General features: G+C 41.7%; 1 protein-coding gene across 1 annotated transcript; it reads right to left on the bottom strand.

Moving 5' to 3' along the window:
• Nucleotides 1–7,143: 7,143 nt before the first annotated feature.
• gem (GTP binding protein overexpressed in skeletal muscle) lies at nt 7,144–27,234 on the bottom strand. Its single transcript, XM_052023190.1, has 5 exons — nt 26,457–27,234; nt 25,549–25,891; nt 18,519–18,595; nt 11,189–11,393; nt 7,144–9,661 (listed from the first exon to the last, which is right to left on the bottom strand). The coding sequence occupies exons 2-5, from the start codon at nt 25,862–25,864 to the stop codon at nt 9,384–9,386; spliced, it is 876 nt and encodes a 291-aa protein (XP_051879150.1). The 5' UTR covers nt 25,865–25,891; nt 26,457–27,234; the 3' UTR covers nt 7,144–9,383.
• Between the last annotated feature and the right edge of the window lie 445 nt (nt 27,235–27,679).

The following is a 27,679-nucleotide window of genomic DNA, read 5'->3' on the forward strand; positions in this document are numbered from 1 at the left end:
TGCTTTCTTGGACATAGCGTCCACATGGCTGGACCAGACTTAATACAGTTTTAATAGATACGATGATGATGGTTAACTTCAATGTTTTGAATGCTGACAAATGCTGTTGTGCCGTAGGGATCGGTGCTGGGTCCGGTGTTGTTTATTACCTATATTAATGGTTTAGATGATAATGTGGTAACTACATCAGCAAATTTGCAGATGACACCAAGATTGGGGGCGTAGTGGACAGCGAGGAAGGCTCTCAACGCTTGCAGCATGATCTGGACCAGCTGGGAAAATGGGCTGAAAAATGGCAGATGGAATTTAATGCAGACACGTGTGAGGTGATGCACTTTGGGAGGACAGACCAGGGTAGGACTTACACAGTGAATGGTAGGGCTCTGAGGTGTGCGGTAGAACAAAGGGACCTGGAAATACAGATCCATAGTTCCTTAAAAGTGGCGTAACAGGTAGAAAGGGTCGTAAAGAGAGCTTTTGGCGCTTTAGCCTTCATAAATCAGGGCATTGAGTACAGGAGTTGGGATGTTATGTTGAAGTTGTACAAGATGTCGGTGAGGCCAAATTTGGAGTATTGTGTGCAGTTCTGGTCACCTACCTACAGGAAAGATATCAATCAGCTTGAAAGAGTGCAGAGAAAACTTACACGGATGTTGCTGGGACTTGAGGACCTGAGTAACAAGGAAAGGTTGAATAGGTTAGGACTTTATTCCCTGGATCGCAGGAGAATGGGGGGAGATCTTATAGAGGTATACAAAATTATGAGGGGATTTGGAGGGATATGGTCCAGGTGCATGTAGATGGGACTAGGCAGAAGATCAGGTCAGCATGGACTAGATGGTCCGAAAGCCCTGTTTCTGTGCAGTAGTCACCTATGACTCTAAATGGTTTCATTGAATTACATATTTACAATGGGAGCAGATTGTAAATATGTAATTCAATGAAACCATTTTCTGGGAAGAGTATGGATGATCTAAAAGCTTCTGAGGACAGAGGCCTCTGACACCCAAGTTTAGTGTTGTGAGGGTGGACTCTTTGTGTACACAAACATCCCAGTTATTAATGGACAGAGATCAGGTTTGATGTGCTAAGTGACAAAATAAGTCTGATCTGGAGCTTTCCTTGATCTCGGTCAAAATGATGCAGTATAACTTAAGTTGAACGTATCCCATGCCTAGTCTCATGTCAGCCAATTATAAGATAAGATATCTTTATTAGTTGCATGTACATCGAAACACACAGTGAAATACATCTTTTGCGTAGTGTATTCTGGGGGCAGCCCGCAAGTGTCGCCACGCTTCCGGCACCAACATAGCATGCCCACAACTTCCTAACCCGTACGTCTTTGGAATGTGGGAGGAAACCAGAGCACCCGGAGGAAACCCACGCAGGCACAGGGAGAACATACAGATTCCTTACAGACAGTGGCTGGAATTAAACCTGGGTCGCTGACGCTGTAATAGCATTACGCTAACCGCTACACTACCGTGCATAACGCCATTGTCTTACACTTGGCTGGTGCTTACGAGAATTTCTCACGATCACGTTCAGTTTACAAACCATTATCTCCTGAGCGGCCTCCTGTGCTCTGTAGCCAGTACTATTTGCTTTCAAAGCAGTCCTTTTAATTTCAAAACTGATTACTGCTTGTAGATTTTTTGAAGACTGGTTCCCATTTGTATTAATGCCTGTTACCCACATAATTCCTGAAGGATTTCCTATGTCCTGAGGACATGATAGAGATGAGGAGGCGTACAGGAGTGAGATAGATCGGCTGGTTGAGTGGTTTCACAACAACAAACTCACACTCATCATCAGCAAGACCAAAGAACTGATTGTGGACTTCAGGAAGGGTAAGTCAGGAGAACACACACCAGTCCTCACTGAGGGGTCAGCGGTGGAAAGGGTGAGCAGCTTCAAGTTCCTGGGCGGCAACATCTCAGAGGATCCATCTTGGGCCCAACACATTGATGCAATCACAAAGAAGGCACGCCAGCGGCTCGACTTCATAAGGAGTTTGAGGAGATTCAGTATGCCACCAAACACTCTTGCAAGTTTCTCTAGATGAACGGTGGAGAGCATTCTGACCAGTTTTATCACAGCCTGGTATGGAGGCTCCAATGCAGAGGACCACAAGAGGCTGCAGAGGGTTGTAGACTCAGCCAGCTCCATCATCGACACAACTCCCCCCATCGTCGAGGACATCTTCAAGAGGCGATGCCTCAAGAAGGTGGCATCTTTCATTAAGGACCCTCACCATCCAGGACATGCCCTCTTCTCATTACTACCATCGGGGAGGAGGTACAGGAGCCTGAAGACCCACATTCACCATTTCAGGAACAGCTTCTTCCCCTCCACCATCAGATTTCTGAACGGTCCATGAACCCATGAACACTACCTCGTTACTCCTTTTTTTGCACTATTCGTTTATTTTTGTAATTTATGGTAATTTAATGTCTTTGCACTGTACTGCTGCCGCAAAACAACAAATTTCACGTCATATAAATCAGTGATAATAAACCTGATTCTGATTCTATGTCTAACGATCCCTAACACAAGCATTGCAATGATCTGTTAAGATAGTATCTGGATATTTTCGGTGTGTAACTAGCCCCCGAGCATTAATCATCACTGAACTGTCACCACTGTTTGTTAAATGGCTTCAAGCAATGAAATAATTTGGAAAAGTTATACCTTGGCTTCCTTATGACAGTAAGCATGATGTGAAATGTTTGGGTAGGTGTATAACAACACATTCTTAAATTGCTCTCCATAATGAACACATGCTCTTTGCCACAGTTCCAATATATCCTCCTACAAATGTTCAGATACCGCCATGTGGTTGGTTAAGTTATCATCTTCCTGCTGCCTCTTAAAATTATAGCTGGTGTTCATTTTATAAAGTAGCATCATTTGTTGAAGATCAGAGTTCCATCATGTTCACATCAAAATTCATAACCATGAAGTAAAAGTAACCCTTTGAACTCTAGTGCAGAGACCTCAGCACTGAAATGACAGACATGAGTGATGCAGCTGAACAGGAACACACTTTGGTTTCTTGATTTCAAAAGCAAGTTTTTGGGGATGTGTGACCTTAATGTTGACATCATCTGTGTGTGTGTGTGTGTGTGTGTGTGTGTGTGTGTGTGTGTGTGTGTGTGTGTGTGTGTGTGTGTGTGTGTGTGGTGTAGTCATATGACTTCTCCCACACATTGAAGAGGTGCCAGTGTCAGGAATTGTTTACCTTCCTTGGGGAGTTTGGCACAAGTGGTGAGACTTCGCTGAGCAGCAGGAATTGTGCCCACTTCTGTCAAAGTCAAAGTCAAGTTTATTGTCACAAGCACAGTCCATGTGTGCACAGGTGTAATGAAAAACTTGCTTGCAACAGCATCACAGGCACATAGCATCAGATAAGCAGTATTCACAAGAAAAACATTAATTAAACATCTTATATGCAATTTTTACAAGAAAGAACACAATTAGAACAAAAACAAAGTCCATTTTAGTGCAAAGTGATCCGAGTGGCCACAGTATAACTGAACTGCAGTGATTCGGGTTGTGCCGGTTGGGACTGCCTGGTTGGAAGCCAGCAAAGGATGGGTTGGACATTCCAGCCTATTGCATTTATGGTTACAAAAACAGGTATTCAGCAATGTTACCCAGCTCCTGGCTCCCTAAATCATCCATCATTTGTAGGGGACAAGTTGGTGTGATGGAAGTCTCACCACTGATCTGGATGTGCACCTCCAAAAAACTTGAACAAATCGTGCAGAAGAAAAACAACTCATTCACTGTCACTCCCTCAGCATCCCACACACTCCCTCGAACTTCTGGTTGGCACCTCCTTGGTGTAAAGGGGATAGATGGGGCAGAGTTTGTCAGGTGTGGACAGGCCGACTAGAGGAGAGACCGTACTGGACCTGGTCCTAGGCAACGAGGCTGATCAGGTTTCAGATCTCTTGGTGGGAGAGCATTTTGGAGACAGTGACCGTAACTCCTTGACCTTTACCATAGCCTTGGAGAGGGATAGGAGCAGACAATATGGGAAAGTATTTAACTGGGGGAGGAGGGATTATGATGCTATTAGGCAGGAACTTGGGAGTGTAAATTGGGAACAGATGTTCTTGGGGAAGTGCACAACAGAAATGTGGTTGTTGTATAGGGAGTACTTGCACGGGGTTCTAGATAGGCTTGTCTCATTGAGGCAGGGTAAGGATGGTAGAGTGAAGGAACCGTGGTTGACAAGAGACAGAGAATATCTAGTCAAGAGGAAGAAAGAAGCTCACCTAAGGTTTAGAAAGCATGGATCAGACAGGGCTCTGGAGAGTTACAAGGTGGCCGGGGGAGAGCTTAAGAATGGATCTAGGGGAGCTAGAAGGGGGCATGAGAAGGCCTTGGCAAGTAGGATCAAGGAAAACCCCAAGGCGTTCTACACGTATGTGAAGAATAGGAGGATGACTAGAGTGAGGGTAGGACCGATCAGGGATAAAAGGGGAAACATGTGCCTGGAGTCGGAAGAGGTAGGGGAGGTCCTTAATGAATACTTTGCTTCAGTATTCAGCAGTGAGAGGGACTTTGACATATGTGAGGATGGCGTACGACAAGCTGATACGCTAGGACATGTCAATGTGAGGAAAGAGAATGTGCTGGAACTTCTGAAAAACATTAGGATAGATAAGTCACTGGGGCAGGAAGGGATATATCCAAGGTTGTTACGGGAAGCGAGGGAAGAGATTACTGCGTGTTTGGTGATGATCTTTGCGTCCTCACTGGCCACAGGAGTATTGCTAGATGATTGGAGGGTGGCAAATGTTGTTCCTTTGTTCAAGAAAGGGAGTAGGGATAACCCTGGGAATTACAGACCAGTGGGTCTTACTTCAGTGGTGGGCAAATTACTGGAGAAGATTCTTAGAGAGAGGATTTATGGGCATTTGGAGAAGCTTAGGCTGATTAGGGACAGTCAGCATGGCTTTGTGAGGGGCAGGTCATGTCTCATGAGCCTGATTACATTATTTGAGGATGTGACAAAGCACATTGATAAAGGTAGAGCAGTGGATATAGTGTACATGGAATTTAGTAAGGCATTTGATAAGGTTCCTCATGGAAGGCTCATTCAGAAAGTCAGGAGGCATGGGATCCAGGGAAACTTGGCTGTGTGGATTCAGAATTGGCTCGCCCATAGAAGACAGAGAGTGGTGGTAGATGGAGCGTATTCTGCCTGCAGGTTGGTAATCAGTGGTGTTCCACAGGGATCTGTTCTGGGACCCGTGCTCTTTGTGATTTTTATAAATGACTTGGATGAGGATGTGGAAGATTGGGTCAGCTGATGACACGAAGGTTAGTGGTGGTGTGGATAGTGTAGAAGCTTGCTGTAGGTTACAACAGGACATTGATAGGATGCAGGGCTGGGCCGGGAAGTGGCAGATGGAGTTCAACCCAGAAAAGTGTTAAGGGGTATACTTTGGAAGATTGAATTTGAAGTCAGAATACAAGGTTAATGACAGGACTCTTAGCAGTGTGGAGGAGCAGAGGGATCTTGGGGTCCACGTCCATAGATCCCTCAAGGTTGCCGTGCAGGTTGATAGGGTTGTTAAGAAGGCGTATGGTGTGTTGGCCTTCATTAGTTGGGGTATTGAACTCAAGAGCCACAAGGTAATGTTGCAGCTCTATAGAACTCTGGTCAGACCACACTTGGAGTATTGTGTTCAGTTCTGGTCACATTATAGGAAGATGTGGAAGCTTTAGAGAGGCTGCAGAGAAGATTTCCCAGGGCGAAAATGGCTAACACAAGGGGGAATAATTTTAAGGTGATTGGAGGAAGGTATAAGGGGGATGTCAGAGGTAAGTTTTTTTTACACAGAGAGTGGTGGATGTGTGAACGCACTGCCTGCAGAGGTTGTGGGGGCAGATACATCAGGGACATTTAAGAGACTCTTAGATAGACACATGAATGATAGAGAAATGTAGGGCTATGTGGGAGGTGTTACGGACTCGGTGAATGTCCCTTTAAGATAGAGTTAGTTGTGTGTGTGTGTGTGTGTGTGTGTTTGTGTGTATGTATGTGTGTGTGTGGGGCGTGCTTACGTCAACAGAAGATAATGGACGTAATGACGTGGTTGGAGAAGTCAGTCAGTCGAAGAGACAGAGAGAGAAAAAGGGAGAGAGACACCAGCCTGCTAGTTTCTCTATCGATGGATGAGAAACAATAACTGTGTTTGCCACTGAAATCCACATATGGAAATTGCAAGTAATCCGGTGGAGTTCACTTTGTTGCTGACCTGTAGAAGGAAACAGGTATTTGTGTGTGGACGACCACGATTCGGATGCTTTTTGTGGTGAGGAAGTCACTACCGAGTAAACACTGAGGTGTTGTTTGGGTTCCATCGTGGAACATTTGGATTTCGTAATTATTCTCTATGTTCTCTACATCTATGTTTTATCTTCAGACAACAGTGGTTGTTGAAGAAGCCTTTGCTCATGTTTCACCTTACAGCTTGCTGAACTGAACTTTAAGAACCATTCCTGGACTTGGAGTTTGGGACTTTGCCGCACACACACGACAAGTTTAGTTTTGGGGTTAATGTTCAAGGTTTAACATTTTTGTTTCTAACGTACTAATATTTTTACTTTTATTTTTCTTATTATCATAAGTAGTGATTAATAAAATAGTTTTTAACACTGAATCATGAGTCAGTGTGTTTCTTTTGTTGCTGGTTCATAACAGAGGGAAGGGTTAGATAGATTTTAGAGCAGGATAAAATGTCAGCACAACATTGTGGGCCAAAGGGCCTGTACTGTGCTGTAATGTTCTATGTTCTATGCACCACTGGTGCACTGAGGCTGCCACATGTATCTTCTGCAAATTCACTCCTGCAATGTCAAACCGTTTACGCAAGTTCCTTTATAACCCACAATCTCTACCACCAAGATGGAGGAGGCCACAGCCATCTCGTTTCTGACCAGAATTTATTTCTGTGGTGTTTTTCTTACATTGGGTAACTCTAACTCCAGTATCCTGTGAAGTGTATCACCCTCAGTTGGCTCTTCTAATCATGAATGCAGAAGTAAAATGTTTTGAAATACATGATATTTTTATTAAATATTTGTATATTGTAATATGAATGCATACTTAAATGATTTAAAGAAGATTCCAGTATGAACAATAAACCATATATTTAGTCATTGAATAGTGTGGTAATGAAATATTAAACATATATCATGGCATCAATTAAAGGAAGATCTTGAAACTGAGAAATAATATTTAACAATTTCCTTTACAAAAAGTGACTTCAAACTAGAGCTACATAATAGGGGACCAATCTCAAAACTGGATTATAATGTTCATTCAAAGTCAAACTTCTACCTCACACTTCTATTGAAATATTTCCAGGTGAAGAATTATTTTAAAAGCAATATTTAAAATAGGCAGTCAATTAGACCAGAATAAATTGATCTGTGGTTTTACCAAAAAAGTTTAAAATAAATGGGTTACTGCAGCACTTTTGTTGAGCAATCTTTTGGTTCTTTTCTATCACTATTTTTCTATCATATTAAATATCAGAATGCTTTAATAACACTGTTGTTCTGTATTTTCCAAAATGATTTGTAATTGCCTTGACCATTCTGAATCATGGTCAGTCTCTTATTTGTTAGTTAGCTGAGTCTCACTCCCCACCCATTCCCAACCAATCAAAGACGTATTTAAACTTATCTGACTGTGGCAGCATACCCAGATGTACAATGAAGACCAGGTAGAATGCAATATTCATCTAGTCTGAGGCAAGTTCACCTGGAGCAGGGAAACTAGCGATATTGTTCCGCGCAACACGACATTGTTGGTCACATCTCTCACCGAGTGACCAGCTCTATTTTATACACCAACTATTGCACACAATTACCAACTTCAATGGAGATAAAAATCACAAAACGTTTCATTTCTCGTGTTGTTATTAAGCCTTCACAATGAAAACACAAAGTCAAAATTGCTGAATAACTAATAAAAATTGTTCTCAGTAAGTATACTTAGTAAGAACTCAGTGGCAAATTTAGCCAAGAAGTGAATTTTGATGGGATTTTTTTTCTGGTTGACTGAGTTTAATTCAATATTTTGAGAAACCAGAATTTATTTCTCATATTGGACCCTATTAGGCCTAATCTTGGAAACCGACAGACTTACAGACACCAATATACACAAAAAAAGATTCAAACTCGCACACTGTACACAAAGTTATATACTGAAGTTCATAATAAAATTAATAAACATTGTTCTGTTTGAAAATGGATTATAATCAGAAACGTCCATCATAAATACAACGTTTTGTCAACATTAATATTAACAATATTAAAAAAGACTTTTGGTTGAATTATTCATAATAAATGCACAAATCTTTCCTGGAAAAATATATATGAAAATATATGACAGTTAAAAATGAAAGTTATTTGAAAGAGAGAGTTTAGAAAAATGCTGGTTTATTCAAATTATTTCTTCATACAAACAATATTAAATGGAATACAATCTCAACAGTGGCAGTGAAAAACTGAATAACTACTGAAGATTGAAATTTATCCAAAGATGAAAGAGTATTTCGAGGATGGGAACAAATAGACACAAGGGACAAGTGTGATGGGTTGAATGGCTTCATAAAATTGTAATTTTGTATTTTAGATTTCATGGCATTTTTATATAATGGTGGTTACCACGGCTCTGGGCACTGCATGTTGGGATGTTTATGTGTTAAATAGGCAGATTCATCCTGTCTGCCCTTCCAGTTCTACAACTGAGCCACTGGCAGAAGAACATTTGTTTGTTCAATACAGGTGATAGGATGATCGATATCAGATAAATCATTCCAACTGGTGGCTGATTATCAATTATAGACCAATGTAGAGGCAACATCCCAGAGACCTTAAAACAAATTTCTTGCCCACCTTATTAACTTGTGATCATGCAGCAAGTTATGACAGATTGTCATAATCAGGAAATGCTTTTGATCCCCTCTCAGCAACTAGATGTACAATGCAATACAGGGGCAAAAGACCCTGCTGTTTATTGCAAGGTTGAAAAGCTGTTTTATGCCAAAATTGTCCGAAGTTTAATCATCCCCAGAATTCATTTCAGGAACATAAACACTAAACAAGCTCCTACAACAGATGCAATATCATAAAATGATATTGAAAACTTTTCATTGACAAACAATGGGGGAATATTCACCAATATAGAAGTGGTGCTATCATGTATTCAAACACAACTCTAAAATTAGACACAACTGCAAACCAATTGAGTCCAAGTATGTAATCTAATATAGATTGATTAACCAAAACCTTCATAATAATAGCCTGCTAATTTAACTGTCACCATTTAAACTATGGCAATCCATGTTTTTTTATAGTACAGAAAGGTCATGACAAGATTTTGATCGCACTTTATAAGCCATCTTTTTATTGTTTTTTGCGACTAGTCTATCCAAAAAGCGCCGGGCTTTCCTGGGAAAGCTTTCTCTCCTTTTGTATTGGGCCATTCTTCGCTCGTTCACTTCTTTGCTGTCTCTCCTAAGCCGGACCTGTCGCACGATTCCTTCAAAGAGCTCCTGTACGTTATGCTGGACTGCAGCAGAAGTCTCGATGAATTTGCAGTCAAAAACAACAGCACAAGATCTCCCCTCTGCAAATGAGAAAGTATTTTAAAAATACATATGAGATTTCTGATTGAGGTAATTTGTTCCTAGCTCTTTAGCTGTCAACTTTTTCCCTAACAAGTTCACATCAATTCTTTATATGAAGTTTCCTGAAAAAATTCAGTATTTTATAGACTGCAGACGCAAGGAAATTAATATACTTCTGGTTGGTTTCTTTAAACTTTTAAAACAAAGAAAATAAAGAAATAGTCCTCTTTGACAGTGTTGGGATTGCAACTAGAAATCAAGACTTAACTGGACCTAAACAGGGAGATGTGCCTTTTAAGTCTGTTGGTTCGCTGGTGCATCATTTTCTGAATGATGTTCAAGCAATAACAAATAACATTTTCATTTTAAAGTGCCCATGTTACGTCAATTATCTCAGAATGTCACAATAAATTCCTTCTTATTGCAGTAATAATTGTCACACAGGCAAACTCAGGTGTCTGTCTGCAAGAGCATACAAAAAAACCACAAAAAAGCAATCAATATTTTGAGGTAAATGATGAGGGATGAAAGGCTACGCTGTGCAAGGATTGGAAATTTCTGGTCCTTAAGTTGTGACACAGGACGCTTAACATTGACTTTAATGAGCAAACAGCTCCTCAGATTCGTGTCAACAAAGAACAAAGGCAGATCTAACAATGGAGCATTTTCACAGTACTGTGTAGGAGTACTGTGTCAATGCACTCTGTGCTACCTCAATGCACTCTGTACTAATTCAATGTAACTGCACTGTGGAATGAATTGACCTGTACGATCAGTGTGCAAGGACAAGTTTTTCACTGTACCTCAGTACAAGTGACAATAATAAACCAAAACCAATACCAATCCTCCTCAATTATATGTGTGGACCTGTGTTGGTCTCATTCCACAACAAGTAAAACAAATGTAAAACAATTAAAATGTTTGATGCACTATTATTCAGGTAACTATTTTTGTTTTCATTCTCTCATGAAATTTGGGTCTTGTAAATACATAATGTTCACTTGGGTAGATAATGAATAGCATCGAAAGTCATAGACCCAGCCAGGAACCAATAACTTCAAGGGGGCAGGATTGGAAAGGCCAGAAATGGTGGACAAAATTTGGGCTAAAGAGGTAAAATTAAACCAGGCTGGAGAATTATTAATCTGATTGAAATATATTTGTAAAACTCCTAAGGATTTTAAAACCCAAATATTAATCTGTAAATTCTCCAGGAAGTGCTGCTAAAAATTATCAATCTGCCAAGTGCTGAAATGCACTTACTGGATTTTCGGGAGGTTTTAGATGCTTCTTTGGAACACCCTCCTGGTGAGTAGGATTGGAAATCCTGGAAAAGAATCCTGGATTGGGTGAAAGGTGTCTGGTTGCTTTATAAAATATAAATGGCTGGCCAAATCTTCAGGGATCTGTTTCCAATCTAAGCCCCAGCATCCAATGTTCCTATACAGGACAGAGTCTCTGTCATCACCTAGACCATGCATATCCAATGCCAAATCTAGAACACTAGATTATTAGGAGAAACATACCTGCCACAGATACTTCCCGGCAGCGCACAAGATCACACTTATTCCCAACTAGTATAATTGGAATATCTTCAGCCTGTCGGATTCTCCGGAGCTGGATGCGAAGCTCAGAAGCTTTCTCAAAGCTTGCTCTGTCTGTGATGGAGTAGACGATAAGGTATGCGTCTCCTATCTGCATACAGTGATCCTGTACCCAGTTATCTTCATCCTGTTACCAAACATAAATTGATACAAAAAGATCAGAATCAATTCTATTTCTTTATAAAGATCACCAGATGCAACAATTAAAAGAAAGATCTGCCCCAGTTTACAAGCTGCTCTCAGTTACAATGCAACATACCACAGAAAATAGCCAGATCCTCACGAGCAAAATCCACTGAACAGAAACTACATAGGTTATATTTACTCAATTGATCTGTTCCGTTCTAAGGTTCATAAAACCCCTGGTATAATCTTTGCAAAAGAAAACGTGACAATCACCACAAATTTAACTCTTTCCTATGTGGTGTTTGTACAGTGCATCTTCCCTGGGTTATTTTCTATGCACAGCAACTAATGTTTGCATTAATACCTTACAATTTGTATAAATGTCTTGAAGGCATCGAATGTATGTTGCTAAATGTGCTGATGACGTCAAAGCTGGATAGAAAAATAAGTTGTAAATGTGGCATGAAAAGCTCCCACAGGATGCAGATAAGTCAAGGGAGTAGGCAAAGATCTGGCAGAGTGTGATATGTGAAAATATCCATTTTGACAGGAAAAATAAAAAGGAATGTTATTTAAATGGTGAAGGTTACAGAGCTCTGAGGTGCAGAGGGATCTGGGAATCCACATGCATGATTTGCAAAAGGCTAGTAGGCAGGGGCAGCAAAGTAATTGGTAGCGAGACAGGGAGGTTCGCCAGTCTTTGGAAATCTTCAAAGGGCAGTGGAAGCAATGTCTCTGAATATTTAAAGCCAGACACAGACACAATCTGGCTAAGGAAGTGACAGGTTACCGGGGGTAGACAAGAAAACAGAGTTGAGGTTACAATCAGATCACCCAGGGTCTTATTGAACAGTGGAACAGGCTCAAGAGGGCGAGGGGTCTACTCCTACTTCTAATTCATATGTTTACAATCGCAAAGAGTGATTAATTTTAATAAATAATGGACAAGTTGAGTTATCTTTAGGGACAATTGTGTATAAAATTAATAAGACTACATAGCACATCTATAAAAAAACATAGTGCATCTCTGCGCTTCAAGGGAAACCACCATAATTCTCACAAACCATTACAGCTCTGGAAGGGACCACCATGATCTTTTCAATTACGTCTCCTCAGAAAAGAGTCCATTCTGATCTCCAGTTAAGGGCATAAACTCAGAAATGGGATTTCACTAATTTTTGGTTTGTTTAAATGAGCACGATGTCTTGCCCATTGTAAAACCAAAAAAATTGCAAAATCAATGTCATATCATAGGTCCCCAAAAAAATTGCTGAATTGGAGCATCCTTGCTTTAAGAAATTGCTGCTATGGTTTCCTCCAGTTTAAACACATTAGAGGCTGATGCGCGTTCAGAGGCGGCAGCCGTTGCCCGAGCCACAGCTGCAGTCTCCTCATCCACAGCCTGCTGGGAAGTGAGTCAGCTCGGTTAAAGTGCATTCACCATGGGAGCCACACAGGCTGCCATGGAGATGAGGGAAAATGACATTGGGAAGGGCCAAAAATCAGAGAGGGAGTAGACGACACACGAAGAGGGCAGAGAGACAATTGGGAGGGGGGGAAATAAAAACAACATGGTATTATCTGTGTGGTTGACAGTGAGGAGGAAAGCTTTAGGCAGCAGGAAGATAAAAGATGATCTGGTCAATTGGGCAGGAAAATGACAAATGAAATCTAATCAGAGAAGTGTGAGGTAATGCACTTCAGAAGGTGCAATCAGGCATGGGAAGACATAATAAATGGGAGGAGATAACAACTGTTGATGCTGGAAATCTGAAATAGAAACAGGAAATGCTGGAAACACTCAGCAGGCCAGGCAGCGTCTGTAGAAATGGCACAACCCTCCCCACCATCGAGGACATCTTCAAGAGGCAGTGCCTGAAGAAGGCAGCATCCATCACTAAGGACCCTCACCATCTGGGACATGCCCTCTCCTCGTTACTACCATCGGGGAGGAGGTACAGGAGCCTGAAGACCCACATTCAACGTTTTAGGAACAGCTTCTTCCCCTCCGCCGTCAGATTTCTGAACGAACCCATGAACAAGAAATTCTGCAGATGCTTTTTTGTGCATCCTGATGGAGGGTCTCGGCCCGAAACATCGGCTGTTTATTTCCCTCCATGGATGCTGCCTGACCTGCTGAGTTCCCCCAGCACTTTTTGTGTATTAACCCATGAACACTACCTCCTTATTCCTTTTTTTACAGTATTTATTTTGTAATTTATAGTAATTTTATGTCTTTGCACTGTACTGCTGCCGCAAAACAACACATTTCACGACATATAACTCAGTGATAATAAAACCTGATTCTGATTCTGATTCTGAAACAGAAACTGAGTTATCATTTCAGGTCCATGCTGATGAAAGGCCTTTGACCTGAGACATCAACTCTGCTGAATGCAAAGGAGGGTTTTGACTGCCATGAAATCCTTAAGAACGTAAGAACATAAGAAATAGGAGCAGGAGGAGGCCGTCCGGCCCGTCGAGCCTGCTCTGCCATTCAATAAGATCATGGCTGATCTGTCCGTGGACTCAGATCCACCTACCTGCCTTTTCCCCATAACCCTTAATTCCCCTACTATGCAAAAATCTATCTGTGTCTTAAATATATTTAATGAGGTAGTCTCTACTGTTCCCCTGGGCAGAGAATTCCACAGATTCACTACTCTCTGGGAAAAGCAGTCTCTCCTCATCTCCATCCTAAGTCTACTCCCCCAAATCTTGAGGCTATGTCCCTTGGTTCCAGTCTCGCCTACCAGTGGAAACGACCTTCCTACCTCTATCTTATCTACCTCTTTCATAATTTTACATGTTTCTATAAGATCCCCTCTCATTCTTCTGAATTCCAACGAGTATAGTCCCAGGCAACTCAATCTCTCCTCATAGGCTAACCCCCTCATCTCCAGAATCAACCTGGTGAACCTCCTCTGCACTGCCTCCAAAGCCAGTATATCTTTCCTCAAGTAAGGAGACCAGAACTGCACACAGTACTCCAGGTGCAGCCTCACCAGTACCCTGTACAGTTGCAGCATAACCTCCCTGCTCTTAAATTCAATCCCTCCAGCAATGAAGGCTGCATTGCATTTGCCTTCTTGATAACCTGTGTAGCTGCAAACCAACCTTCTGAATTCATGCACAAGCAGGACAGGTCAATAAACGCTTCAAAAGGCACCAGGGGTGTTTTTTGTTTATTAGTCAAGGGAGAGAATGTAAGAGCAGGGAGGTTATGCTCACACTGTTGACAGCATAAGTGAGATTGTAACATGTGCATTCTTGTCCATTCTGATCACCTCAGTAAAAGACGTGACTACAAAGGAGAAGGTGCAGAGGAAGTTTATGAGGATGTTGCCATGAGCAAAGATTGAAATAAGCCAAGTTTGCTTTCTTTGGGATGAAGGAGGCTGAGAGTAGACTTAACTGAGGTGCGTAAAGTTATAATGGTGCAAATGGGAAGCGCCGATTCCCCTTTGCAAAGGGACAAAAATCAGGTAGCAGAGATTTAAAGCAAATGATAGACTAAATGGGAAGTGAGGAAAGGGTTTTTCCTCAATGGTAGGAGTACGGCAGAGGCAGAAACCGTCATCACATTTAAACAGCATTTGGAATGGTGTGAGCACCAGGTCTGTGGACCGGATGCCAGACGAAGGCATGAGGCTGAGAGCTCCTTTTTGACTGACATGACTACAATGGGATGAATGGCTTAGTCCTGTGTCGTAAATTTTCAATAATTCTAGAAGTAAGGAAAGGAGCAGGTCAGGTGATCCCGTGAGCTTGCCCTGCTATTCAATAAGGTCATGGCTGATTTGATCTTGATCTCATTTTCCCACCTGATCCCCATAGTGTTTGACTCCTCAAAATGTATCTATCTTGACTTTGAAAGTAGTCAGTGACTCAGCCTTTATTAAGAATTCCAAAGATCCATGATACTCTGAGAAATTAAATTGCCCCTCAGCCATATCTCAAATAAGTAAACCCCAATTCCAAAACTATGCCTTGTAGTTCTAGATCAACCCATGAGGGCAAAGGTCCTCTTCAGTATCTACCCTGTCAAGCACCTTTAGAATTCACTAAGGTCGTCTCTCAGTCTTCTTTACTCCAATAATAGACCCTATCTGCGCAACGTTCCTTCATTAGGCAACCCTTCATCCGCCAGTTCAATCCCAGTGGGCTCACCAATGCCTTGTCTAGGCAAGACTTCCCTATTTCAATACACCATCCCCTTGCAATAAAAGCCAATAACTTATTTGCTTTCCTAATTACTTGATGCACCTGCATGTTAACTTTCTGTGTTTCATTTGTGAGCACACCCAGCTAGCTCTGTACAGTAGCATAATGTAATCTCTCTCCATTCCGTTTCAGCTTTTCTATTCAGATAGAGTCATACAGCAGGGAAACAGGCCCTTTGGCCCAACTGGTCCATGCTGACCAAGACTCCCATCTAAGCTAGCCCCATTTGCCCAAGTTTGGCCCATATCCCTATTTTTCCCACCAAAGTGAATTGTATCACATTTCCCCCATATTATGCTCCAACTTCCAATCTTTTGCCCACTTGCTTAACAGAATTTCCCTCTGAAGACCATTTGTGTCCATTGCAAAACTGGCTTTCCATTTATCTTGTAAAGACACTGACAGAACCTATTAGGGTCTATGTCCTCCAGCACATCTTTGGAGTAGGAGAGGAAACTAGAGCATGGATCACAGAGAGAACAGGCAAACTTCACACAGACAGCACACGAGATCAGGATAAAACCTGGGTCTCTGAGCTTTTTTGTCAGTGAATTTGGCTACAATGTACTTGGTTGCATCACCTAAGTCATGAACATCGATTGTAAATCATTGGGGCTCAGCACTGACCCCTGTGCCATCTCACTATGTGTAGCTTGCAATCCTGGAATGTGTCCATTTATCCTGACTTATTCTGTTAGATAACCAATCTCCTATCCTCGTTAGCATGTCAGCCCCAATGCAAGAACTCTCATCTTGTGTGTGGACTTCAGTCGAATGTCTAGTTGAGATCCAAATACACATCTATTGGTTCCCCTTCACCTGCCCAACATGGTACATCCTCGAATAAACAGGATTTCCTTTCTGCAAAAACCATGTTGACTCTGCTTGATTGTATTAAGTCTTGCTAGTATTTCATTACTAATGGATTCTAGCAGTTTCACAATGACAGATGTCAGGCTAACTGGTCTATGGGCTTCCTGTTTTTTCTAATCCTTCCTTTCTTGAGTCGAGGTGTAAAGGGGAGAAATCAAGGTTAAAGGAAGGGTTAAGCAGCACAGTGTTGGGTAAAGGAGCCTCCCATAAAAAGATTGGGTCATGTGCCATGATTGGCTGCCACCACAGCAATCATCAGGGCCAGGGCAGCCAACGGGTAGCGTGGGACATCAATATGGGAGAGTCAGTGAAAATCAAATTGGTGTTCCAGCAAGAACTTTTAATACATGTATGATTTTACAGTGAGGGACCAACAAAGGTTAAAGGCTGCAAACTTATGATCAATATCTGTTGGTAGGTTAGAAAGCCATGCTACATGCTACATGAAAGGCTGGCACGGTAGCGTAGCAGTTAGCGTAACACTATTACAGCGCCAGCGACCTAGGTTCTATTCCAGCTGCTGACTGTAAGGAGTTTGTACATTCTCCCCGTGTCTGCGTGGGTTTCCTCCGGGTGCTCTGGTTTCCTCCCACATTCCAAAGACGTACAGGTTAGGAAGTTGTGGGCATGCTGTGTTGGCACCGGAAGCTTGGCGACACTTGCGGGCTGGCCCCAGAACACTCTATGCAAAAGATGCATTTCACTGTGTATTTCGATGTACATGTGACTAATAAAGAAATCTTATCTGATTAAATGTGTAATCCAGCGTATGAAATATGCTGGAGAATTGACATAAGTATTGGGGACAATTATGTGGTAGGAATGTTTGGTACAATTTCCTGATGGTCCACGGAATACAGGTGTACCAGGCGTGTACAAAATGTGTGATTTACAAATGGAAGGTAAGTGCAAATTATTTTCTTCTAATCTCGTTTTTAACTTCTGGATTCAAGAAGTCATTATAAAGAGAAGGAAGTTATTCAGTCCTTCAAGTTTATACTCGTTTGCATAAAGAAATCCACTCAGTTCTATTCCCCCCTAATCTTGCATGTTTAGTTTACACAAAGTCTATCCAATTTCCTTTCAAAATCTTTGATCATCTCTTCTTTCAACAACCTCAATGACAGCAAGTTCCAAGTCACTTCCTCAAAGGTATCTCTTGCCCAAAATGTTAAATCTGTGACCCTTGTCCTTGAACCATCAGCTAATGGGAAGTACTTTTTCATGTCAACCTTATCTAAACCCACCATCATCTTGTACACCTCTATCAAATCTCTTTTGATTCAAGGAGGATTGCAGCTTCACCAACGGTCTTTCTGGCTTGTACCCCTTCATCCCTACAACCATTCTGGTAAATCTTCTCCGCAATCTCTCAAGGGCCTTTGTATCCTTCCCAAAGTGCAATGACCAGAACTGGATGCAATACTCGAAATGTGGTCTAGTCAGAGCACTGTGAAGGTTCAGCAATAACTTCCCTGATATTCTACTCAATAACACTACTCATGAAGCCCAAGACCCTAAATGCTTTGCTAACTATTCTCTCAATATGTCCTATCACCCTCAAAGCTCTATGGATGTAAACTCTCAGGCCCCTCCTGCACCTACCTACCCTTTACTACAAAGTCAAAATATCTATATTATCTCTTTTCATACCTTCTGCCAAAATACACCGTTCTCATTTCTGTGTATGGAACTCCATTTACTAAAAAACTTCATGTGTAGTTCTACAGTGTTGTACAGGGCTGCCAATTGTAAACAAAAATTCCTACTTCTGCTTACTAACTTTCATGTTACAACCACGCAAAATATCTTACGTTACAAATACTTGTTTCATGGACAGTGGGTGTGTTACTTTGGCAGGCTGATAGAGGCTTGAAATTTGAGGTATTCTTGGAGCTACAAGGTATTTAATGCAGTTTAACCAATATGTTCATACATGACAGGCATCTTTATTGAAGAAATCCATAAATACAGACTGAATGACTTATGCATGCACTTTCACTGCAACGATAGGAAGTAATTGTACTACCTTGTTTTCCCATGTATCCATTACAATAAGAGTAGTGCCCTCGCCATCAACTGTAATCGTTCGTTCATAGGTGTCTTCTACAAAGAATAAGGAAATGGATATTTACAAGATCGACCCACCATAGAAATTCAACATTAATACATGGTATTGTTCTGTTTATTAATCATCAACATAGAATCATTAAATTGTTATGGCAGAGGAGACCATTTATCCCATTGAGTCTGTGCTAGTTCATCCTAGGGCAACTCCATCAGCCCCAATTCACTGATCTTTACCTGTTGTCCTCTCCCAAGTATCTATCTAAATCTCTTAAAGCCACTAATTGATACTGTTTCCCCCACCCTATTAAGCAGTGAGTTCCAGATCACAACTGTTCCTTAGCTAAATATGTGGGTACAATATATGGGGATAATAACTGTTAGAATTCTTTTCCTCTAGTTCTTGTCTGAACACCCCAATTTTCTTTGCTCGCCACTGGTGGACATTCTATTGACTGTTTTGCCTCTAAACTTTTCTTTTCCATCTCTTCGCCAGGTCATGACTTAAATCTAACTCGTAGAGCAAGTTTGTGGTCATCTGTTTTAATATTTCCCCATGTGACACAATGTCAAATGCTCCTGTTAGGTGCTGTGGCATATTTTTATGACATCATGTGTTATGTAAATAAAAGTTGTTCCTGGGAAGATTTCAGTAGCTGCGGTGTATTACAATGTTTTAAAATGAGGCAACACTTCGATAATAATTTACAAGCTTCATGTTTAATACAGAGGGTTTCACCGTATTATTTTTCCTCATAAAAAGATGTTTAGATAGAATATAATTAACCAGGGAACAGAAGGTTAAACATCAAGTATTGATGATATAATTTGTGGAAACATTATGGAAGGGTTACCATCCAGATTCCACACCAAACATTTTTGAGTAACATATGGTGCGGAGAGTTGTGGAGTAAAGCTCCAAAATCCTATAGAGTACTGCTGTGACTTTCCCCTTTCCAACCTTTCAAAGATATAGATTATCAATTTTGCACACAATGCATAGTGTAAAATAGTCAACAAGGTACATGTTTTGTGATTGCAAATTATTTTGGCCCCTCACTCTGTCAGCTTCAAAACATCCCACGAGCAAGTTCCAATAACATTATCAGCATGCTTCTCTTGTTACTCATTGAGTTTAACCAGTGAATACCTGAGCCACATTAAACCAGGTTAAATTCCTTGACTGTTCTGAATGAGCCGACCTTAATCAGGGTGGGAGTGAATTTTAGTAGCCCTAGGTTAGGGAGGGATTAATTAGCTTTCATTTGTGCAGTTTATCACCATTCAGTGACAGCATGCTGGGATTTTTAAATAGTTTCTGCTTAATGGAAAAAGCAAATATGATAACATTCTTCTCATTCATCGATACAGGCTAGATAAAATCCTTCATCATAATTAATGCAGCTCTGTGAAATCAAGCATTCTTAAAAATGATTTTATTCAACAACTGATGTAGTAACTAGAAAACATTGAGGTATATTTTTGTTGCACTATTAACATGATGTCTAAGAAAAAACAGGGGAAATTTGTGGAATGGTCCACAAAGCATGTTTATATCAGTTTTCAATTGTATTTTATAATTGCAATTTTCAAATGTATTCTGATTATATCGGAAAGCAAGTGACGCTCTGTCTAAAAAAAGCTTCCTTTAAACACTCAAAACATTGAATTTAGCAGTTACTTCAAAGTAAATTCTGAATCAATTAAATAAATTGAACCTTTAGGGTCTATTAAAAAATGCAATCAAGTATAAACTTTTAATTGTACAATGGAAATAAGTGAGCCTCACGAAATTGTACAATTTATCCAAATCTAACAGTTACTTTGAATCTATTTGCATTTGCATCCAAACGTGTTGAATGTTGCATTATGAGCTGCAATGAAGATACCTTAAGAGTGATTATATCAGTGCTCAGACCTCCCTGACTGAGCTCACAGTGTGCAAGAACATCCCAGAAGGAATGCAAGCTTATACTTCTGATTCTGTATTTGGTAACAAAATTAATTTGGGCTGCAATGTGACGTAACATATTGCAAAAAATTCTCTAATGCTGAAGACTTCTTAACAGATTGCCTTGTAAATGACAGAAGGATATTTTTAAGTAATTCTCATGATACGGGCTTGCTGGCAAGACAGGCATTTGTTGACCACTCCTAGCTGTACTTCAGAAGACGATGACGGAGTCTCTTGAACTGCTGCAGCCTGCATCGTGGCTTTATCACAATGTTGATAAGCTGACACATGAGGCCACTATGCTCCAGAACTAAGGTCATGCTAATTGTCAGCAAGCTGAGGCAGGCAGACATTGTTTGTGTGTACACATGTTCGGCGGCCAAGCTCCAAGACATTGGTGACTCATTCACGTAAGCAAACAACGTCCACAGAGATACTCTAATAACCTGCTCCCATTCTACAGCATCCTTTGAAAGTAAAGGTCTGTGACAAGACCCTGGAAACATGGACCACTTCCTATGTCTTGGGAGCCCCCTATTGGTGAAAGCAAGCTTTAATCTTTGTCTTCAGTGCTCCAGCACAGTCTTTGCCAAGGAATAGATTGAAGATCGAGACCTCAAATCCAGAATAAAGCTCATGGAACCAGGCAGCAGTGCTCCCTGCACGTCCACGTGTTCCTGTGACAGGAACAACTACAGTAGGCACACAAGGCAAAGGAAAGATACCAACAACGTTTTCTCTGCGAATCCTCCAAATCTACTGATAGGAAAAGTGAACCAATGTCAGCGACCTTTCCTAGGTTCTCACTACATTCCATCAGCTCCAATGGGCAAGCCATATTGTTTGCATGCTTAACATTAGGCTCCCAAACCATTCTCTTCCAAGCTCTTGTCATGGCAAGAAATTACCAGGCAGACAAATCCTTGAAAGATGTAATAACCCCACCCACTCACTGGATTCCCTCGTCCATGACAGCTCGAAGAGGAGATGAAGAATTCAGGATGGCATTAAGAACCTCAGGTCGCACAAAAGGCAGCAGGAGCAACATCTGGCAAACTATCCAACTGATCAAAAACCTCCTGCCTCATCTGTAGAGAGTCTGTGGGTCCCATATTGACCTATCAGTCACCTCAGAACCAGAGAATTGGAGTGGAACCAAGTAATCCTTGATTCCGAGGGGTTGCCTTACAGGAAGCATCTGGGTAGAGAGATCCAAGATTTTGACCCAGTAAAAATGACAGAGTAGGGTTAACTGTCCAATTCAGACAAGTGTATTACAACAGAGGTCTCATGGCATCTTGCAGCATTATGACATAAATAGAACAGTGTGGCATTTCAGTGAAAGAAAACCTATAAGCTAGTGAATGGGTGTTGATCAGGGCTATTTTTTTCATCCTGAAAGATATTGAGCTTCTTGTTCACCTTCTGCCTACCCAGGAAAGTGGAGAACATTCAATGGTACTGAACGTCAGACGGCTTGTTTGGTATGTCGCTGAACACTCTAACAAACTTCTACAGATGTACCATTGAAAGCGTCCTGACTGGTTGCGTCATGGTCTGGGACGGCAATTCGAATGCGCAGGAACGTAAGAAGCTGCAGAGAGTAGTGGAGTCTGCCCAATACATCACGGGCACATCCCTCCCCACCATCAGGAGTATCTACAGGAGGTGCTGCCTCAAGAAGGCAACATCCATCATCAAAGGTCCCCACCATCGGGGCCATGCCATCTTCTCGCAGCTACCATCAGGCAGGAGATACAGAAGCCTGAAGAACCACACCATCAGTTCAGGAACAGCTACTTCCCTTCAACCATTCGGTTCTTGAACCAAATAACACAACCCTAATCACTAGAGTTTAGCAACACTATGCACTTTGATCACTGTGCATTGAAATAAACTTTGTTTTATTTTGTTCTAATTGTGTTCTTTCTTGTAAAAATGTTTAATTTATGTGTTACTTGTGAATGCTGCTTATCTGATGCTCTGTGCCTGTGATGCTGCTGCAAGTAACTTTTTCATTGCACCTGTACATTAATGGCCTTGTACATATGACCATAAACTCGACTCTGATTTTGACAACACTCACACCAGACTATCTTGCAAGGTTAGCAGGTGTAATCAAGGATGAATATCTAACCTTTTGTGCTTCTTTCACTGAAGCCTTTCAGCCCCTGTTTGTTCCTACTTCAGCAGCAGTAGGTCAAGGATGTAGAAATTGCGCACAGTTATTGATCAAAGACGACAGTAAAATTCTGAGACAGAAGTTTGAGGGATCCATTTCAGTCAGGCAGAATTAAGCTGCCTGATCAGCAATTTGATTAGGATGATGAGAAAGCTCTGTGTATGCAGAAGAACCCATACTTTCAAAGTAGTGAAGATTTTATAAAGTCTGTATATGTTTATCAACTATCTAGGAGATCAAAAGTATACCTTGAATTCCACTTATACAAGATTGTTAGCCAGCACTATTTTAAGTAGTGACTACCCACAAGTGTAAGCTGCCTTCTCCAAAGAGTATCACCTGCTTTAATTCCAGAGTGGGATGAAATTCAGCTACAGTTCAACACCATCACTTTTATTTCACTGCAGAATAAGATATCCTAAACCAATAGTACTCACACTTATGGAACTCTGGAGCCATATCGACAATAACAAAAGAGCCACATAATTACTTTATGTCCTGTGCATCACCCCACCAAATATACACATACAATCATACTGAAAATGCAACAAAACCAAAGACGCTGGAAACACTCAGCAGGTCAGGCAGTATCTGTGAGGGAGAAATAGTTAACATTTCAGGTCTGGGAACTGAGTTCCGTCGAATGGTCCCAGATCCAAAGCATTAAATGTTTCCCCTTCCATGAACACTGAACTGTTGAGTGTTTCCAGCATCTTCTGTTTTTATTTTATATTTCTGGCATCTTCATTAAAAATGCAACTATAGTTATAGCCAAATCCTCTAAAGTTTTTACCAACCAGATTGCCTTATGGTCATGTTGTATTTGCTCTGTTCTCATATTGAACAACCATATCTATGTATATGTACATATTGTGGCACCAGTCATTGTTGGTATAATACAATGACCAGCTTTAAAACCAATTGTGTAAGTGGCTACCTGCTGCTCTAAAAGACAGCAGTCTTTGCACAGCTGCAACTTGAGATTTCAAAACCTATCACTGTTTATAATTATCAATACATTCACTGGAAGCAGTTTGAGGGCTGGTTCTTGTTTACATCAATGGTTCCTATTTTAACCATGTACCCACTGATTATGTTTCTGGACTCTGGAACAGTAATTATCTGATGGTCTGGAGTTAGCAGGATATAATGGGAAATGCAATGTAATTATGATCCACTCACCTAATAACATTTCACATTCTAATACAGAAATGAGAGCTCTTGAAGAGGCACAAGCTGTATGTCAATGAGCCACATGTGACATGAACACTGTGGTCTCAGCATTATTGCCTTAAGCATTAGTATTCTTTATCAAGCTCATTCTTACAGAGTTAAGCGTTCTGAACTAACACAGAATGTCTTGGCAGGAGTAGACAAGAAAGGTAATTGGTTCCAAAATAATTTTCCACTGTACATGCCAAAGAAGTCTGCATATTCAGAGATTGTGTGTTCTTGCTGCACATCAAAGACTTGTGCTCAAAGTATAGGCTGACATTTTAGTGCAGTACTGTTGGATGTGTCACTTCTTGAATAGGACATTAAACAAAGGCCCCCTGTGTCTTCTGAGATGGGTGTAAAAGATCCTATGTCGCCCTTCAGAGCAGAACAGGAAGTTCTCACTATAACCCGATCAGTATCTGCTTCTCAAACAAACTTGTCCATATAAAACAATATACAGTCATTTATCTTATTGCTGTCTGTGGAAACCTACTCTGTGCAAATTCACTGTGCCATTTGCTTACCTCAAAACATCACCTCAAAACAATTAATTGCATAAATGCTTTGGATCATGGAAGACAACATGAGCCTCCCTGACAATCATGCACGACTCAGTGAGTTCTCCTCTCATTCTTCCTAATGAGGCCCAGACTTCTCAATCTCTTCTCATGTGACAGACCCACATCCCAGTCTGGTGAACTGTCACTGTGGGGGGTATGTCCTCTTTTAGGTAAGCCAGCTAAAGTTGTTAACAATATTCTGGGTGCAATGTCACCAGTGCCTCCGTAATTGTAGTCAGATGTCTTTATTCTTGGATTCAAATCCTTTTGTGATAAAGGACAACATACCATTTGCCTGCCGCACATTTGTGTTCAAAATCTGTTTTTTGTACCACCAAAGTGGTTAAGCTCACATTTTTCCACATTATGCTCCCTCCTGCAGTATTGTCGCCCACTTGTCTAACCATGAGATAGACTTGACCTCACAATCTACCTCATTATGACCTTGCGCCTTATTGTCTGCCTGCACTGCACTTTCTCTGTAACTGTAACACTTTATTCTGCATTCTGTCATTGTTTTACCCTGTACTACCTCAAGGCACCGTGTAATGAATTGATCTGTATGAATAGAATGTAAGACAAGTTTTTCACTGTACCTCGGTACAAGTGACAATAATAAACCAATTTACCATCCATGAAACCTCTTGGCATCCTCCCCTCTACCCATATTTGCTGTTGGTGATAACCAGACTGAGAAATGTTATCTCTGGTCCATTGGTATTCGTTTATTATTGTCACTTGTGAAAAACTTGTCTTGCATACCAATGGTACAGGTCAATTCATTACACAGTGCAGTTACATTGGGTTAATACATAGTGCATTGAGGTAGTACAGGTAAAAACAATAACAGTAAAGTGTTACAGTTACAGAGAAAGTGCAGTGCAATAAGGTGCAAGGTCACAACAAGGTAGACTGTGAGGTCAAGAGTCCACCTCATGGTATAAGGGAACCTTATCACAGTGGGGTAGAAGCTGTCCCTGACCCTGGTGAGCCTGGAGTAGTTGGGACCCCAGCACATTCTGAATGCGATAGAAGTTCTGAACCGAAAATAAACGAATTAAAAGCGTGAAATCCTTACCCCCTAACATGTCCCAGTTGTCTGTGTTATTCTGCAAACCGGCGAATATACTGGTCAAAGTGGACTTGCCGACCCCCGCTTCGCCGATGAGGACCACTCTGTACAGACTGTTGCCGGAGTCGGTAGAGATGACGGAGTCGGAGGACTCAGAGGACCAGCTCGCCCTGTAAGGTTCTGTAGGATGGAGGCAGGACCTGGAGCGCACCATGTGGGCACTGCCCGTCCACAGCTGCCTGCCGTCCGCCGGGATGCTCCAGCGCTGGTGTACCGGCCTCAGCGACGACCCACTGCGCCGTCTGGCGTCGTTCAATGTCATGGTTCACTCCACACACACACACACAGACTGTCAACAAATATCACACCGGTGTTAACAGGAAGATCACGCCGCTGGCTGTGATGATTAGAACGCAGAATTCAAGAACAGTTGCACGGACCTGGATAACCAAAGCATCTTTCTACCACTAATTCATCAGAAATCAAATGAAACTATTCACTGAACTGGGTCCCTTCTCCAAGGACAACTTCCTCACCCTCATGCAAGTTTTACCAAACTTTTTTTCCAACTTTCTCGTAATATCTTTCAGTAAAACATTTCGGGGATCCAAAAGGTTCTTCGCAAATGTCCCCTCGAATAAAACATATGAGATTGGAACCGTAAAACAGCGGTTGGCTCCTGCCTTCCCCGCTTGTTTTGCAAACTTACCAATTCTTTTACATGATTAAGATGTTAAAACCACAAACTCGTCTGGAAATTCTTTGCCTTGGACGGGATTGTTCATTTAACGATATTTGTAATTCTTTTACGACGTGAAGTTGTTTGACAGTTTCCACTGCTCTAAATTCCAAAATGTTCTTTCTATTCATTAAAATTGCTAAAAATCTACAGTGCAACGAGCAACAATTTGTACCTGATCCTGCTGCCTTCTCCCGAACGCTCCGGCGTTCTGGCTTATTTCTAGTCGAGGGTGCCTGGTGTTTGCTGATTTATGTATAATCCTCTATGATTATACTGTCGCTCTGGTTCTAATTCTCTGTGATCTCTCTTCTGGTTTATATTAAGCAGATCTGATCAGAACAGGGCTTTTCCGTGATGTCACTAAACTCCAAGCTCCCCTGACAGCTCCTGGAAACTTAACGCAGACCACAAATCTCCTCCGCTCCCTCTCCCCCTTGTTATGCCACTCCAACTCGAGGAATCAAACTTGTCTCTGTCTCTGTCTCTGCGGGGGGAAATAACGGTGCAAGGAGCTCAGAAACTAACCTCGAAGAAACAAACCTTCAGTCTTAACTTATTCTCAAACTCAAACAATTCGAATGAGAGGCAAGAGGTTTTAGAGCAGACTGAACGCCGATTTTCAGGCGGAGAATGCCGCAATTCTCGGCGGAATCCAATCTTGCTGCGGCTTCTTTGCGGACACAACTCTGCTTGCCCCCCGTGACCAGTCGGCACCGTCCAGTCGAACAAGCGGCCTTCCTTGCACCTTCTCCACTCGGTCCCACGTTGGCCGAAAACTTCCTCCATTGCAAAACTACTGTCACCATGAAAAACTAAACAATCCGCCCCAGCCACCCCCTCCGCCGCGGTATCAGAATGATCGCCGCACAGAATGGGATGGATCCTAAATCGAGTACAACCCTCCCTTTTTGTCCCGCAAAGGTTTTCAGATTCACAACGGAGCAAAAGCAGATGCAAGTCATCATTGCAGCAATTGTGGCGTGAATGATATTTCCTGACGCTGGATTTTTCATAAGTGACCATAACTCACTTCTGAACCAATTATCCATACAATAATGCTACAAACATCACCAGCACCGACCAGAAAGTGCGCCGAGGTATCTCATTAAAAGTTAAGATTCTCAGGAGCCACAAACAATCTGCTGGAGGAACTCGGAGACACCAGAGTTTCTGCAGACGCTGGAATCTGGAGCAACCACACACAAGATGCTGGAGGAACTCAGCGGGTCAGGCAGCATCTGCAGAAACTCTGGTGAACAGTCGAGGTTTCGGGCCGAGACCCTTCATCAGGACAGCCCGACTCACTGAGTTCCTCCAGCAGATTGTTTGTTGCTCCAGATTCCAGCGTCTGCGGTCTCTTGTGTCTCCAAGGTGCTGAGGAGGCTGGACAGGTGG

The sequence above is a fragment of the Pristis pectinata genome, chromosome 9 (genome assembly GCF_009764475.1).
Source record: "Pristis pectinata isolate sPriPec2 chromosome 9, sPriPec2.1.pri, whole genome shotgun sequence".
NCBI lineage: Eukaryota > Metazoa > Chordata > Chondrichthyes > Rhinopristiformes > Pristidae > Pristis > Pristis pectinata.

Excerpts from the sequence above, each read along its gene's own strand:
- gem (XM_052023190.1), bottom strand. The coding sequence starts at position 25,864 with ATGACATTGAACGACGCCAGACGGCGCAGTGGGTCGTCGCTGAGGCCG. Across the intron at positions 18,596-25,548 it reads CAACTGGGACATGTTAGGGG|AAGACACCTATGAACGAACG; the intron begins GTAAGGATTTCA and ends TATTCTTTGTAG. Across the intron at positions 11,394-18,518 it reads TGGATACATGGGAAAACAAG|GATGAAGATAACTGGGTACA; the intron begins GTAGTACAATTA and ends GTTTGGTAACAG.